The 17,075-nt window shown below is 36.1% G+C and overlaps 1 protein-coding gene across 1 annotated transcript in view; it reads right to left on the bottom strand.

The window, feature by feature from the left end:
• The window catches only part of KCNH8 (potassium voltage-gated channel subfamily H member 8), a 192,800-nt gene that overhangs the window by 15,721 nt on the left and 160,004 nt on the right, over window positions 1-17,075 (bottom strand). Inside the window, exons 12-13 of the mRNA XM_086467639.1 lie at window positions 4,536-4,574; window positions 2,457-2,809 (exon numbers count right to left, since the gene is read on the bottom strand). Of these exons, the coding sequence (XP_086323765.1) occupies window positions 2,457-2,809; window positions 4,536-4,574 (392 nt within the window). The remainder of the gene's footprint in view (window positions 1-2,456; window positions 2,810-4,535; window positions 4,575-17,075) is intronic.

Below are 17,075 nucleotides of genomic sequence, written 5' to 3'. Positions count from 1 at the left end.
AATTTTAAACACCAATATCCCTTTTGTAGAGATTTCTAATTATATAAAATGATAACATTTTAACTGCCTTTAAAACACACAGGGGAAAATCTACTCAGACGTGACTTGGAATTTATAGTCGCTATATTCTTTAAAGTGTTTAAAGATTCAGACTAAAGAGAAAACATAGTAGCAAAATTAGCTAGTTCTGGAGAGTCAAAAGACAGGCTTCTATGTGGGAAATATGTAATGGGCAAGATGCCCATAATTCATATACAAGGAACTGGCTGTGGAGTGTCATAATCTAGTGAGTTGAAAATGTGAGGGGACAACAGTAATTGGTAAGTCTCACCCCTTTCTGAATTAGCTATTGTACAGCCCTGAATTTTCTCCTGAAGATAGATACCTCCGCTCCTAGAAGCTAAAAAGTCAGAGAAGATTAACATGTGACCTCTTCTATCCAGTTGATCAGGGCTAGAGTGCACTCGTCCATGTGGGTCTGAGGAGATTCAAATGCATAAATATCTCCTCCCAGGACTGCCTTTATTATCACTTACACTTTCTCAATTTTAATGCTCTTCTACTTCATAGGCAGTACCCAAAAAGTGATTGGGAAGACTATGATTGTATCCTAGAAGTTAGGATACTGGTTTCTGTTCCTTGAGCCAAGAATTATTTAAATACAGTGTGGTGTATGAGGAAAGAACCTGAAGCACCAGTGTTCTGGTTGGCTAACTCTAGGGAACATCCACAGTAGAACAAGTTTCTTAAGCAGATAAAGTATATTCTCTTGACAAAGTGTGGTTATACACCTCACAACTACACTGACTGGACGTTTCAACCAGTCCTGCCTTCCCCTTACACTCCTGTCCAGCAGCAAACAAAAGCAAGGATCTTAATGAAGGTCTTATTTTCTCTTTAACATTTACTAAGAAACATTTGAGACTCTTTTTAAAGAGGTTTTAACTTCTCAGTTTAAATATTCTAATAATAAAAACTCATTCTGGGAAATAATATGAAAGTTTTATGTCTGGAAATCAAAGTCTGAAAAACACATATGTCTTGAGCCAATTTTCCAGCCTATTAACAGGATTATTCTGCAGTTATAAAATTATGAATGAAAATAGGAAATAACAATATATGTAACAATATTAGTTTCACATTTGCTTTTGCAGCCTTGGGTGCCAATGTCTGGCTGCATATGTTCAGAAAAATAATGGGCAAGATTACATTTCAGCAGAAAAATTGAAAGGTAGCTTTTCCCTGAATTACCACTTGTTATGCAAATGATCATGACCTTTACTCCTAGCTGACCTGAACCAAATTCATATGAGATTTCTGAAAGAAATCAGAAAATATCCACTATGCATTTCAATTTTACTAGTGTAGAAGCTGTTTTTCCACACATTATCTTCCCCTATATTGACAAAACAAAAGTCGGTTTGTATCCTGCTCCTACCTAACTGTACTGATCAAATACATGATGAGGGGGAAAGGTTTTTATATATTCTTCCATGTCCTTTTCATGATTGCATCCTTAGTGTCTTGACAGACCTAAACAAATATTGATCAAGCTGTGGTTATTTCATGTTTGCAATGGTAAGTTGCTGAAACTACCACCTTGCCTCTAGTGAATAAAGGAAATTCTTGAACATGTAAAATACTTCAAATGATAGAAATCGAAACTTGAACTGGAAGATCAACTGCTGCGGCCCCTTGTATGTGAAAAAGTGACTGTTATTTTTATAAAGAACTGATCCCAAAACTCTTGGTTAATAGTTAATTATTGTGTTGCAGCAATTTAGAAATAAGATACATAAATCATCTTACAAGTAACGTACAAGTAAAAAATTTAAATATTTAAAATTATACACTAATGATACCACAATAAACTATTACATGGCTTTTGTTATTTTGACTCAAGTCACAGCAAAACAGATTTTCTCAACTCCACATTTACTCTCTACATAACTTGCATTACCAAGTTTACTTTCTCTAATGAAAAAACCCCTCTAAATATTTTCTAAAATTGCTAGGTGGTAGTTTTCCATTATAGTCCTGTACTCAAGTAATTTTTGTATTTGCACTGTTATGCTGTGTTATCATCTACTTGCTTTCTAAATTGCTGTCTCTCTGATGGACTCAGAATATTTCACAGTGCTATTGTGGGAATGCATATTATTATAAATGGCCAAAATGATAGCATAAAGCCAGACTATTCAAATAGTCATTTTTGTAATTGCTCAATACTTTCCTTTTTTACTGGTAGAAATATTTATTTCACAATAAAGTCCTAAAGTCATAACATTCTGCATAGTATGTAACAGTTCCTACAATAAAAGGACTTTTCCTTCTCTGTGGGATGAACAAAAGTATCAACTATTTAAAAAAAAAGAAATATTTTATAGTGTTACAATCATGATATTTTTAATAAGAGTTATATGATAGAGAAGAAAATAAGAGTTCATAACAATTACCTTGGGCTCAGGTCAGGTGGACCACTGGTGGTCAGTGCTGAAAGGTGTAACTTAAGGTTTTTCTCCTTCCTTCTGGAGTAGTAATGGAGCTCCGTTTCATGTTTCGTTCTTGAGGGGTTTGAACTGCAAGCACGGATGGGTGAATGAAAGGGCACTGTTCCTGAGGCCAACTGCTTCAAGTTTCTCCCTAGGTGACTTTTATTGCTTCCAGCCTTCTTCTGCTGAGAGCAATTTGTGCTTCTTGTATGGATTGGTGAAAGGGTGCTGCTCTCTTCTTCTCCCTCCTCATTCTCATCTTCATCTTCCACAATTGATGGGAGTCTCTTTATATTTCCGTTTCCCTTGAGCTCTGTCTAAAATAGCAGAGAGTACATACTAGCATAAAATTCAGAGCCTGATGTTGCAGAAACACAGTTTCTTCTAGTGTTCATCCTGGAACAAACCCAGATCTAGCTCAGCTTTCATTTCTCATTAGAGATAGCTCTTTTGGAACCCTCCCACAGCTTCTCTCCTCAGCTATGGCTGTATGTGCGTGAGTGAAAAACTACAAACAAGTTAACAAAGGTCACTAGCAACATAGCCAGTGAACTCATTGCAATATGTTTTGTTTCCAGGAGAGATTACATGAGTAGTTCTTACAAGCCATGTGCCATATGTACACTTGAGTAGATTAATCTTGCTTTACTGAGGCATCATGTGTTTTGAACATTACACTCTCAGACTCCTGGTGGATCAAGGGAAAGAACTGAGTCTGGTAGTTCATATACTCCACATTTTCTACATATGGAATGATTTGTAATTGATAAATAGCATTTACATCAGTTCAGCTCAAGCCCAAATGTCCTCTGTATCCTTCTTAGTTGTTGTAACTGAAGCCACTGCTGTGTTAGTAGGCAGATTTTTCAGTTTATGCAAAGTCCTGTTAATGCACCAGTGGTGTGACAGTGCCAGCTTCAGAACTGAGTCACTGAAAAGCAGAGCTACATCTGTTTGTTTTTTTTTTTAAAAATGCAATTTGAATATTTGCTGTTGGAACCAAGGCAATTTAGAGGCAACATGTGCCTGGGTTCTGTACTTTTATTTACTAATTAAAGCATGGTGTAAGACAGCAATGTATTGTTATTGTTTCATGGTAACAAAATACACTGGTCATGAGTGCTGAGATATGCCAACATGGAGCTCATGTCAGAATCAGGCCATAACTCAGAAATCGTTCCATTTACTCTCATTATACAACTTACTGTATTTATTGGTAGTAGGTGAATGGATTAAGGGAGAGTTAGGTTCCAGGTCAAATTAACAAACTCCACACACCTCAGTGAAGAGTACAGCCAAAAGCAACTTCATGGTTTCGTTTGTTTTTCAAGCTACTCCTCTGAATCAGGCTTGATTAAAGCACTGTTAACTTTAGATAGAAAACCTCAGGTGAACTTATATAGTCATATTTCCCACATTCAGGCCAAGTAAGATTGGCTGTGTGGAAATGCAGGTTTGGGGAATTCGTCCAAATGTTCTAAGCCCCTATTAGTGTCTGTCTAAATGTTTTGCAGGATGGGTTTAATTTTGCTGTGTGCTACAGCACACTTCTATTGAGGGAATGCTTTTCTCTTAGTACACGTTGGCAGTTTTAGTGAACTAGGTCCTTTCCATCTGAGATATATGAAAAGGTAAGAATTTAAAATAGTGGCAAAAGACCTGTTTATATAAGATATAATAGCCTTGTTAACCATAATAGCCATCTGAAGGCTCTCATGATGATCAAATTGTATAGGACCTGGCACTGATGCAGCCTATACTCTACAGAGAATGAGTGTTATCCATATTCAAAGCTTTGGCTCCGGTAACCATGTATTTAAAATGCAGGTGCTATGGTAGGATATCCAAATCTAGCACCTGGAAGAAAAGATCATAAGCCGTTCCTCGTAAAATGGACAGTGACATAACTATCTGCAAGATGCTATTTAAAGTCTTATTCTGAAACCACAGAAGTCAAATGGAGTTTTTCAAGCTTTGCTCTGGCCATTACTGTGTGGGTGTTTCAAAGTCAAGCTTGGCATATTTAAAATGTGACTAACATACCTGAGATAGCGTAGCCTTGTTTGATAATTTTGATATTACCTGAAAAAACAAAACAAAACAAAAATGTAACGGCTATGTGCATCTGCACAGCATTGGCTTCCAAGAGCATACAAACATCTAAACCAAAACATTTATGTTGATACAAGAAAAAAATCTTATGATAAACCAGATGTATTAAATTAAATGATGATAAAACAGCTGTATTAAATGAAATGGTGACATAGCACTGAACTAAGAACTAAGGATGCTCTGAGAAAAAAATGTTTTATTTTTATTAAAAAGATAGTTGCTGCAAAAATAACATTTTATTTTAATAAAAAGTTGGGTCAGGGCTTCAAACCCGTGAATGAATGCAGATGAGTGAATGTATGCCTGGTGGGTTTCAATGCTGGTTTGATGGAATCCCACGCAGGAACAATGCTCTGCTTTGGCCCCACCTCTTTGTAGCTTTAGCTCCTGTGCCAGCCTAGTCCTTACGTGTAGATGATCTAACAAACCGTAGCGTCTTTGGGGAATTTTCAAAGGCAATTATGGACCTGAAGCAAGTAGTACCAATATAACCCTGAGGACGATACATGCCTAACAGCTATTCAAGGTCATGACATTTTACCTTCTTGGATTAAACAGAAAGCAAAACAGAAGAAAAGGGAGAAGAAAAAAAATCACACAAGTTTAATGTGTAACTTCTAATAAAATCCACTGGAACTGCTGAATAATAGCCATTGTGAACAATCTGTTATTTATTTGGATGCCCACATCTTAACCACGGGCTAGTCTCTGACAGCCTACATGCTGTATTTATAGGCAAATTTTGGTCTGCCAAATAGAATTTTCAGAAGTGGTCTTCTCTAAACCTACAGGTCAAGCTAAAAAGTGCTTAACACCCATCAGTTTTAAATTTGTAGCATCAGCTTATTTTTCTCCAAACTCAGGTAAAAGAAGTTAAGCCTTTCTGGAAGTCTTTGGGACTTCCCAGTTTGTTTGATAAAAGTCTTCAGAAGCCCTAAATACACAAATTTTAGGCATAGATTTGGAAAAAATAATTGTGGTGGTGGTTTTCTTTTTTTTTTTTTCCCTTTTTCACAAGTCTTTCAGGTTAACCTGAAAACTGTTTTCTAGTTGCTCATAAAAGTGAAGGTACTAGTAGTGGTGTAATATACAAATGCACAATATTTAAGTTTGTGTAAGCAGAAATCTTACTCCACAACAGCCAAGCTAGTAGCAGGTGTATCAATAAATTTAGCAATAACACTCTAATAACTGCCAAACAGAACAACTGCAATAATTAGGCTATGTAAATAAAATAACTGCTGTGTTCTTCCTGAGTTAGATAAAGTACTACATGATATTAGCAAAAGACAAGATCTCAGATACTGAAATCTCCCAGCTTGCACTGTAATCTGTGCCAATTGAAGAAACATCATCTCCTTCAAGGTTTATGAGAACAGGAAACTGGAAATGTACTAAAACATAAAAGTCAGAATTAGGAAGTACTAGTGGCCCACTTTGCATATATATTTAAGAAGATTATAATCACAATACTGCCCAGAATTTTGGGGCATCAGTTTGCTTGGCTTCTAGGCACAGGTGCAGTATGAATGTTAAATAGCAATCTTAATTAAAACTCCAAGCCAATCCCAAACATTAGCAGCTTCACAAAAAAGATCGTAGGAAGTATGAATTTGCCTGCTGAAGGCTTTAGAAGAGACTTGTCATTTGTAGTTTGTAATGCAAGTGAAGATTTCCCCTTGCTTTTATTTTTATTTTTTTTTTCCAGGTCACATGTGTTAATCCTGATTGTACATCTTGAAAGCAGAGACAAAGGAATTATTATATGGGTGTCTCCTAAATGTCCTGGTGGCATTTCCCACAGGGCTGCTAGGACCTTTTGGCTAGGCTTTCAGCTCTGTGACCTGTTGGTAGCACTGTCCCCTGGCTGCAGGATCTCAGCCACCCATCAGTCCTCCTCTGCTCTCAGTGTTGCCATTGCTGGTTGCTGCAGTTGGGAGAAACTGGCTGCAGAGGAAATGGGGTTAGTGGCAGCACTTCATTGCCTTATGACCTTACCAAGAGAAAGGTAAAGAGATTTTTGAAGGCAGGTTGCTTTTTGCAGGGAGGGGAAGGAGTTTTGCTTGGGAGGAAAGGTAGCAGAAGAGGCAGATAGGTATGAACAGAGAGCATGTGATGTGAGAAACTACTTGGACTTTTTTCTTCCATTTCCCCAAACTAGGCCCTTTAACATGCTGGGGACAATTTCAGTCTGGATAAATTGCTAATTTTAGATAAACTCTGAACCTATAAACTATCTTTCCATAGCACAGAACAGACAGTAAACAGTGTTGCAATTGCTGCTGTGTTAATACACTGCAGCCGTATTTATTGCTTGTAACTTTGAACACTGTATCTTGCACAGATAAAGCAGGGGCCTGGACTTTATGGCTTGATAGTTGAAAACTGGTAAAAGAAACTGTAATTAATCTGTGGCCAGAGAGAATTCTCAAGAGTTTTGCTTTTAAACATCCTCCAGCATCTCCCCCCTCTCGCTCTCACTGCAAAAATACTGTTCTCAAAGAGAAAAGCAAAGGTGAACAAGAACATGGACAATCAAAGGGCAATAAATTTAAAGACCTCACCATACATAGCTTTATCTCTGTAAAAATGTAGTATCAGCATAAATAATGATGAGGTGCTGTCCTAGTTTCTGATCTGCTAAAGCCTTTTATTTAGGGCAACACACCAGTGTAGCCTTCTATAAAACAGGTTTTTTCTTATGCAAAAAGAAAGAGCATGCAAAATAGCTCACAAGCTAGTCTTCTAAAATGAAGTACAAGTCTTAAAGGGTAAGGGCTGCTGGAAGGAAAACACAATTTCCTCTACTGTGTGTGAGGAAAAAACAAAAAAAAAGACTGGTGTTAACATGAGTTATGTGAAATACTGTCAAAAAGTCTAATTCAGTTTTTAATTTCAGCCCTGATGTCTCTTTATGTCTCGTGAAACCAGCTATTAGATTTAATCTCACAAGACTAAACACTAATAGATCATGTACCAAAACCAGACTCATATCGAATTATTCTATGTATGTAATCCCAAATCTAAACTCTTGTAATTCTTTAATAGGTTAATAAATACAGCAAAAAAATTCAGAAATATTTATCATTACTTATTACAAGCACAAAAACAACGTTCCCCCATCTGAAAACACTGCTGTAAGCCAGTGATCTGAAGATTTTTCAAAGGTCAAGAGTAGCTTTTAATGGGAGAATCTCAACCAGGAATTGAGACCAAACCAGGTAATTAGCTGTACAACAATTCAAGATGAATTACAAGGATAAAACCCTAAAAAGAGAAATATAGAGATGCAGCTAAATTTGGGGTTTATACATTAAATGTCCAGGCAAGTAAATTTGCATTTTTGGGCTCAAAAGAATGCTATTAGCTTTTACTGGCCTGCTTCCTGCTGCCTTCACAAGAAGCAGGAATGAAAATAGAAACATGATTTTGCTGATTTGCTTTTAAGTCCTGGGTCCTAAAATACACAAATAATTCTTTGTATCTGAGGAGTCAAAAGGATAAAATACACTTTCAGGAAAGGATTTGAAATCAAACTAGAATATTAATGTTCTTAGTCAGCATTTGGAAACAGGAAAAACCCATTTAGGAGCATTGGCAGCATGGGAAAAAAAAAACCCCAAGAACGCGTGCCATATGTTCTATTCTTTGCAAATTTACTGTATGGTAACAGAAAAGATACAAGTACATAACAAGGGATTATTGTACTGATGAAAAGCTTATTGCCTCACGTGTTCAGGACTCACTTTCCACAATCAGGAAATTTTTCAATGAAATATCACAAATCCTTTAAACCACAAAGGAGTCAATCACTCACAAAGTGTTTCTCAGGTTAGATATAATAGTTTTATATCTGCATTTACTGAGCAATTTACACCTTCTTATTTATATATTTTTTTCTTTTTATGACTTTCTATAGTTCATTGGCTTTTTCCTATATTTTGTCAGGTTTATTCTTTCTCTTTTCCTTGCTTAATGGACAGATAAGGAAAATGTATTTTGTGGAAGCAGATGCTTTCAGCTTTCTCTGATCCTACTTACAGTATAGGGTATATTGAATTAGCAGCAAGAGTTGAACAACAGATCTGCCACCAGTATTTTATCTTGGGTGACCAATAACTGAATTGCCATGAGCTCTGCGATCTTCTGTTAATATTATCCTAAATGAATCCTATCTTTTGAATGAATTATTGTGGCTTGTAAAGTTAGGACAAGTGTTCAATAACTGGCTGATTAGCTTTGGATAAGTTTTTTGCAAATGAATACTTCTTTGGGTTCAAATTTCTCACATGAGCTTTTATATTTAGTATCTGAAGTTTACTTCTCATATATTTCTTTAAAACTTGAAAGTTAATTTCACTGCATTTATTAACAAAAACTTCTAATCATATTTTGATTGTTTAGTTAAAAATATAAGATTTATTTCATTTTGTGTTAAAAAGATGTCATGGAAACAAAAACTAATGTCTCTGACACTTGCTCCAAATCAAGAATTGAATAAATGGTACATGTGGATGGTATAATTTGTCATTTTGACTTTTATATTCTTACCTCTCTCTCCCACACCTCAAAACAGGAGAAGAAAACAAGGTCCCAGACTGCTCTGAACATACATCTTTCATAACAAATGTGCCAATAAGAATTAAAAAAAAACAACTAAAGAAGAGGCTGTCAATAAGGTCAAAAGAAGACAAAAGGAGGAATTGTTAAAATAGACAATAGATGTGGCACTGACTACGTTGCTCAGCAAGTTGCATTTTTGGAAAAGCTCACAGATTACTGCAGGCAAATTTAAAATATTCTTACAACTTGATTACAGTCATGTAAAGATTTACATAATATTGATAAAAATTACAATGAATGCTACAGATTTCAAAGCAATAAAGCTTGTATGCTTAACTTCATGCAACTCTAAGATTTCATGCAATCTCTTGAATATTTGCAGGACTGGCCCTGTGGATTGATATCAAATTGGATTCCTCAACTTGAGGTTGTAGATACTGTGGAAGAGTTGCTTTTAAGCTTGTATTGTTAGCTTTATCTTTAAATGGAACTTCATGCTACTTTTTACATAAATATGTGTATCTAACGTCAGAGAGGCTCTTGAAAAGAAAAGAGGAAGATAATGAAGTGGATCTTGAAAAAGATTCTCCCAGTGACCTTTATTAGCTGCCAGTTACCCATCCCCAACCTTGCCTAGCTGTTTGCTAGCACTCAGAGGCTGAATCAGTGGGACAAGTGTTAATAAGAAGTGACTCACTGAGGACAGTGGCTTATCTGTGGAAAATTTTTAATAAAGTCCAGCTTTTTCTAGCTTTCAGGGTGAACCTTACAAAGAAGGCAGGGACAGGCATAATCCCTTTCCTTATTTTAATATAATTTTTTTTTCCTCAGAAATATTTCTTCTAAATAATGAATATTTTGCTTTTTGGGTAGTAATTTGATCAGTAGATTAGCCTCTAGCCAATTTTCCCAGAAGGAAAAAAAGTGCAAATTGAGCACACAGCTGGGCCTTAGACATATTCAGAGCTAAAAGTTTGAGGTAGACAGAAGACGTATAGTAACTGTGAAAGTGATTCGCCTGATTTCACCTCAGGGCAAGAAGCCATGTCCTGGCATGTGAGGATAACAGCAGAAGTCTAAGTATATAACCTTGTTAAGTAAGAGAGCCATCATAATTTCCTTCCCCTGAGATGCAATTTGTGTTTTCTATATATGCATAATACAGAAAAGCTGAGCGCATACCTTTTTTGAGCTCTTGGCAGCTTTGTTACTCAAGAAGTTCTGCACAGGTTAGAAACTAAGACAACATGGACACTCAATAAGTGAATAAAATCGTTTCAGTTTTCAAAGTACCATGATAGAAAACCAAACCCAGTGTCAGAGAAATCCAATATTGGTTTTCCTGAAGGAAGGAACACAGTGTGATTGTCAATGGAGTCTGTCCCTGAACACTTACTATATATGCAGTACTGTACTGTATATACAGTATGAATGTATATGCAGTGTGTTTATATTTGTTACTACAAACATATTACTATTTATCACAACACTGAAAAAGTGATCTATATGTCTCAGGTAGGAACTGCATTTTCAGCAGACGTCTAGTTACACTTATGTGGGCAGGTCCTGTAGCTCTGGTTTTACTGAGTGAAGGTATAGATGATTAAAAAGAAAAATATGTGAAGATATTTGTTTTTATGTTAGTTAAATCTTAGACTGGATTTGTACATAAATTATTTTTGCTTTTCAGTTTTGTATGCTTTCCTGTCTTTGAGCAGAGGGCGGGGTCTAGATGATTTTCAGGGGTCCCTTCCCACCTCAGCTATTCTACTATTCTATGATGTTTAAAAAAATTGCACTAAATGTTACCACTTCAATAAATTTGAGAATACATACTTGTATCCATGTAGAATGCCCACTCGACATACAAATTGCAGTGATTATAGACAGTTTGCTCAAAGACTATATCATATTTAATTTCACGCATTTCAGCATACATCCTGTGGTTATAATGACTCTGCAAGTGATATAGGAACTTTACTGTATAAGCCAGTCTGACATTCTCGTTACATCTCAAGGTAGGCTGTGCCTTCAGAACTAGTGTTCTTATAGAAGAAATTATGGTATTGTAATTTCCTTCATAAGTTAGTCTTACTTTACACAGAATAATAAAAGGATAGGTTACTGTAAGAATGCTTCTAAATTTTAAGGCCACTATCTGTTCATTGCTATATCAATGCAAAATAAAAGCAATTATGAAAAAAAATGTCACCCTCTAAATTCATACCATTTTAAATGTAAGATATACTAGGATTAATTTTATTTTCCATTTTTTCCCATGTAGAGAAAAAGATATAATATTAATATTGTAAGAGTTACATTTTCTTGTTTCCTAAGGCACAGTGAAGCATATTGGAAGAATTTATCATCTAACATCCCTGTTTAATCAAAATAGAAATACAGTTGGATTCCAGGGCAATACTCTGAAAGGAAGGAGCATTTCCTGACTAAAATTCTGTCTGACATAGTGTTTTATACCATCCTCATACCACAGCCTAAAAACATCAATAAGCTGCTTTGCTAGGCTGGATATTTTTTTTCAGCATGTAACCCTCTGGTTAAGCTTTATAATCTGATGCAGAGGGCAATAATCCCAGGAAGCGAAATGAATGAGAATGGAGTCTTCAAAATGACTCAAAAGCCAAACTTAGAAGTAAAATTTTGTCACTTATTTAAATATTGTAGTCCTAGTCACCATTAAAATTGTTTGTATTTGCCAAGAAAGTGCTAAGGTTCAGTTGTGAGAATCCTGATTACATACATGCATTGAATAGTCTTGTTATAAATAATGTATCACTAATAATCACAATTCCTGTCTCTTAACCCATTCACAAAAGTAAAAGCATGACCACAGGAGTAGGAATTTTGGGATGGGTCAAATATAAATGTAACTTATTCTGACAAAAAAATGAATAAGTTATTTTCCTCTCCTCCCCTTTGACCTCTTCCACATCTTGCAGGATTCGTCCTTACAGCCAATAAAATGGAAATGACTGGTAAAAACACAAGAATTAATGAAAAAAATAATTAATGGAAAAGATGACATAATTGCCTCAAAAAGTTGTGGTGGGACGAAACTTCTAACTGCAAAATGATCACAAATCAGAAGAACAAACTATTAGAGAACAAAACCCAAACAGTATAGGCGGCTGTGTGTTGTTATTTTCAAAAATATTAGAATGTCTGAAAGCTACAGAGATGAAACAGGAGCATACCAGTAAAAAAAATTTCTTCATGTAAAGCTACTAGGAAAGAGAATGAAAAGGCCACCAAGCCTGCAAGAGAAAAGGCATACCAGTTTGTCCTTTTTGAATTACATGTTTCCTTGTTGCATTATTTCTCAGCGGTGTTCCGTGTTGAAGGGTATATTAGAAACACGATAGTGAGATGATTATCTGGAGGGGTACTGGGTGAACTGATGGCTCAGGGGCACTGCACATCATGCTCACTGACAACTGCAAGTAAACAAGCTTTATGAATTAGCACTGGCTGAACCTGGCTCGCACTGTAGCTCCAGGTCAGCCCCGCTCCCATGCTGAGTGAAGCAAGTAATTGCCAGGTTGAGGGAGTGGAGGAAGGACTGACTGTAACACTGCACAGGGAGGAGGATATTGCAGCAGAATCAACTGTCTGAAACTAGCATCCACCTTAAATAGCCAAAGATCCACCAAAACATGCTTGCTGTTGTGAATACAGGTAGGACACCTGTGATACGTCTTTCAGAGAGCTAGATGACAAAGCTCATTCCCAAACTGCTTCATTTAAAATCAGAAATTAAGTCTAAAACATGTGAAGGAACTGCTCTGGTTTTTTGCTAGTGGTGAGGCCCTTCCACAGCTGCAGAATCCTGTTAATTATTGCATAGAAATATGGAAGTTGAGCTGTGTAAGTGACGTTGTATGAGTGCTGCCTTGTTCAGCAACAGGATAATTTATTTGGGGAAGATGGAGAGGCAGCGAGAGAGAGGGAAGAAGAAAAAAAATTGTGGATGGTCCCAGAAGCATGAATGAAAAATCTGAGTAGCTTGTAAAATGTGAAAGGGTGAGCACTGAGCAATATTTCACAGTGGCACTGGTTGCAGGGAAGTCCATGCACTGAGGCAGGTAAGAGACCTACTCCAGTGAGCACACCAGGAGTCATGTCTCACAGTTAATTAAATGTTCACAGTTTTCAAATTATTCCATTTTTTGATAGTATGAGGAGCACTTTTATTCTTATACTATAATCGCTGAGAAGATGAGAAGTTTGCAGACTCCATCTCATATCAAGAGAGGTATAAAGGCGAAATGGAAATATAGTGTCTGACAGGCTGAAAGCCGTGGATACAGAGTCATCAGTCACTTATGGTCTCTAATAGAACAATGGGAATTTGTTCTGTGTTGTTGCCAAGCACACATGGACTAAAGAGAAAGATAAACAGGAGTCTAAGGCTTTTTTTTTTTTTTCTTTTTCAAAATAATCATGCAGATAAAGTGTTACACTTCTGTTGCTTTAGGTGATTTATTCACTTCTATATTCCACCTGTTATAATCTTGTATAGAAACACAAAACTTGCTGTTGAGTGGTCTCTTGTTTTGCAGAATTTATACCTGCTGTGCCACAGAAAATAAACACCAGTGAGTTACACCTGCAGTAATAGCACACAATCTTCTGTCAGATGAGCTATTGACAAAGGTGGGTGCTTAACTGCGTGTAAATTTGTTTAAAATTGAGAAGTTTTCCTCAAAGTTATCCAATCCCACTCTAAATGTCGAAGTAGGGCTTCTTAACTTTTCCGAAGTAAGCCATTTCTTTCTACACAGCTACTGAGTAACATGGCAAAACCCTCTTTTCTATTAAAGAGGTAGTTGGAATTATTTGGGAAAACTTTGATGGAAATTATTTATTATGAACAATATTTTGCAACCTGTGATTGTCCTTCAGTGTACAGGATGAGCAATGATCTAGCCTGGGGTGGAGGAATTATGACTACTTGTAGCAGTATAGTAAGAGTTGGTTTGGAAATTAATTTTTTCAATACATAGTTTTTATTATAAACACATACCTGTATACAAGAATTAGGATTTTTTTTTGGCTCTGAAGTTTAAACATATCAATAATTAATTATGTGATTGAAGTTTCTATCAGGTTTTCTTATCCTTTCATATTTGCCAAAATCAAAACCAACTATTTTAAAAAAATGGTTATATTTTCCTTAATATCTATAGAATTGCAAATAGGACAACTTTGGTTGTTTCTTTAAAACAAAATACTATTTATTATACAGACAATAAAGATGCATTAAAAAACTCGGAAATGTCATACTATTTCCATTGCTGATTCGTAATAGATAATCAAATATGTAACAGATTGAATGCCTTCTCAGTTATTACTATTTGGAAAACAGCATTCATAAATTCAACAGACCTATAGTAGAATATCTGGAAAAAAGCATGGCTAAAGAGGCTAGAATGAAGATACGTCAAATACATAATCTACTAGCTGAAAAGCAGTGGCTAGGCAGACTTTCAGCTGAATTTTGTGCTTGTATTCAAAATACTTCTTGCTATCCTTTTTTCTGCCTAGAGGAGAACACCACCGGTTAGCACAAAGAAACACAAAAGCCTAGAAATAAACCAATTAAAAAGAAATAAGGTGGAATTACATATATGCTCTTAAAATCTTGTTTAATTCTTAGCTGGAATGAACCAGAAAACTCTGCATATTTTAGATTAGAATTTGTGGACACTGTTCTTCCTGAGCTGTGCCCTCTGTTGTATGCTCCAGAGCTTAGAGGTGTGCCTTAAGAACACCTTTAAGAACAATTGGTTTGGCCAGTTGTTAAGTTTCCCACTAGAAAATGAGTAGCATCCCTTGTAATTTGTTTGCTATTGCTAATAGCAACCTGAGCTTGATTATATTAAAAAAACCCCACAACTCAATCATTAAAATTTAATAAATTCTAAACACTAGCCTCTCCAAAGGACAAGAATTAAGCCTCATTTTGTCAGACAATGCCTTTCTGGGGGAAAAAAAGGATTCTTTGTTTTTATTGCGTCTTGGTTGCCTTTTAAAATTTGTTTGTCTATATATATTTTATTATCAAGGAACCTGGCTAAGCTGCAGTAAGACTCAATGTTGCAAACTGGAGAAGGATCTACCACTTTTCTTGTGCAATCTTTGTCATCATGTTTCATTTACACTGCGGATGCACCGAAGGAATCAGTCCTTCCCCCTGCTTCAGATTCAGTATTCTCTTCTTAAAGAGAGTAGCTTCTGCTCCTTTAGAGGGGAGGGGGAAGGGTAGATCTTGTGAGAGGCAGAAACCACTTTAAGGCTACAAAAGGAAGAGTGGATTCTTATTAATTATGAGTCCTATCTACAAACACAGATTTTTGAATCTTCAGGAATATCATCTCTTCTTTTTGAAAATGACACATATCGATAGAGTTCTAGTGAGTCAAAGATTGTGCCTGCATGGGTCTTATCTTCCTTTGTGACTTCATTACAGCCTGAGGGATGGCAGAGGTGTCAAGGAAGCCTCTTGTTCTTTGTATCAGCCTGGCTGTAACCAACCTTTGGGTTTTTTTTTTTGGTGAATAATGATGTCTACACTGTAGACACTTCTATGTGCAAATATTTACCTATTCTGACTTTCTCATAGAATAATTCAGAGTTATGAACATCTGCTACTGCTCTCTAAATATATAAAATAGCACATGTTTTCCAGTGTGGGTGGATAGCTAAATAGTTTCTACTCTCATTCCTACAATTTTTTGTATGTTGTAAGAATGTTCTTAGCTTAGCTTTATTGAATCAGATATCTGACTCTCTCATTGCCTGCTATATATGTAACCTGTAATATATAGTGCAAGATAGTATAGGTGGGGTGAGGCTGGTGTCAAAATCTGTGCCACTTAGCAAACCATTTCATGACTATGACATCATAGTCACAGACCTAGGAAAATTGGTTGAAACACCTGAATGGCTGAGTTGTTTAATGTCACAACTCCAGCTACCAAACAAATTGGATTTTTCTAACTGTCCTCAAATAATTGAATACATTTACAAAAAGAGTTAGGAGTTTCTTGAGCAAAATGCAGCAAAAGAAGCAAAGGACAGTACATATATAATCAACATAAAGACTTTTTTCCTAATTCACATCTAGCTGTGATGGGAATATATAAAACTATGGCATAATAGTATTGCCGGCGTGAATGAATGCGCATTAATGGTTATAATCATAAATCACTTAACAATTGCTGGTTTTAGAACTATCGTGAGGAACCGTTGAAACTTTATGTCCCTGTTTTTGTGTCTTTCTGTTTCTCTGTTACTCATTAGAGGCTGAAATACTTACATGCCAGCTCCTGTGCTTAAAATCTCCTGAGCTTTTCTTCAAGATTTCTTAAGCAACGCTTTCAATCTTTCTATAGCCAGACAGCTACAGTTTCTACTTGTTACTGGTAAATCTGATTACAGCTCCTCCTTGTTTTACTGAAAAGTGACATGGCTATGGAGTTCCTGGAGCCTTTTCAACCCTTACACCTTACTTGGATTTTAATGCAGATGGAACACATCACTCTTAGACTTGCAAATGAACCAAGAAAACACATTTTAAAAGTTTTCCTACAGATTTCTGTGTGGGTAAGGTAGTTATGCGTTCTAGTGCTAAGTGTCCAATTTTGACACTGCAGGATCAGGAAACTCATGATGACTTCTGGCCCTTATTGATCCACTTTTAGTTAAGTTCAAATCTCTTATTCAATTTTGCGTGCAATGAACAGTTCAAACAGCACAAGAAAGGGGATAACAGATCATCAGGACTGCATCTTTCTGCAGCCTTACTTTTTTAATACTGTCTTAAAGTATTACGATATCTACAACCTAAGGTTGTTTCAGTGGACTGTGACTGGAAATGCAATAATA

The sequence above is a fragment of the Leptosomus discolor genome, chromosome 7, assembly GCF_034619465.1.
Source record: "Leptosomus discolor isolate bLepDis1 chromosome 7, bLepDis1.hap2, whole genome shotgun sequence".
NCBI lineage: Eukaryota > Metazoa > Chordata > Aves > Leptosomiformes > Leptosomidae > Leptosomus > Leptosomus discolor.
Note: the sequence above shows the minus strand (reverse complement) of the source record. Positions and strands in the feature narration are given on the sequence as shown.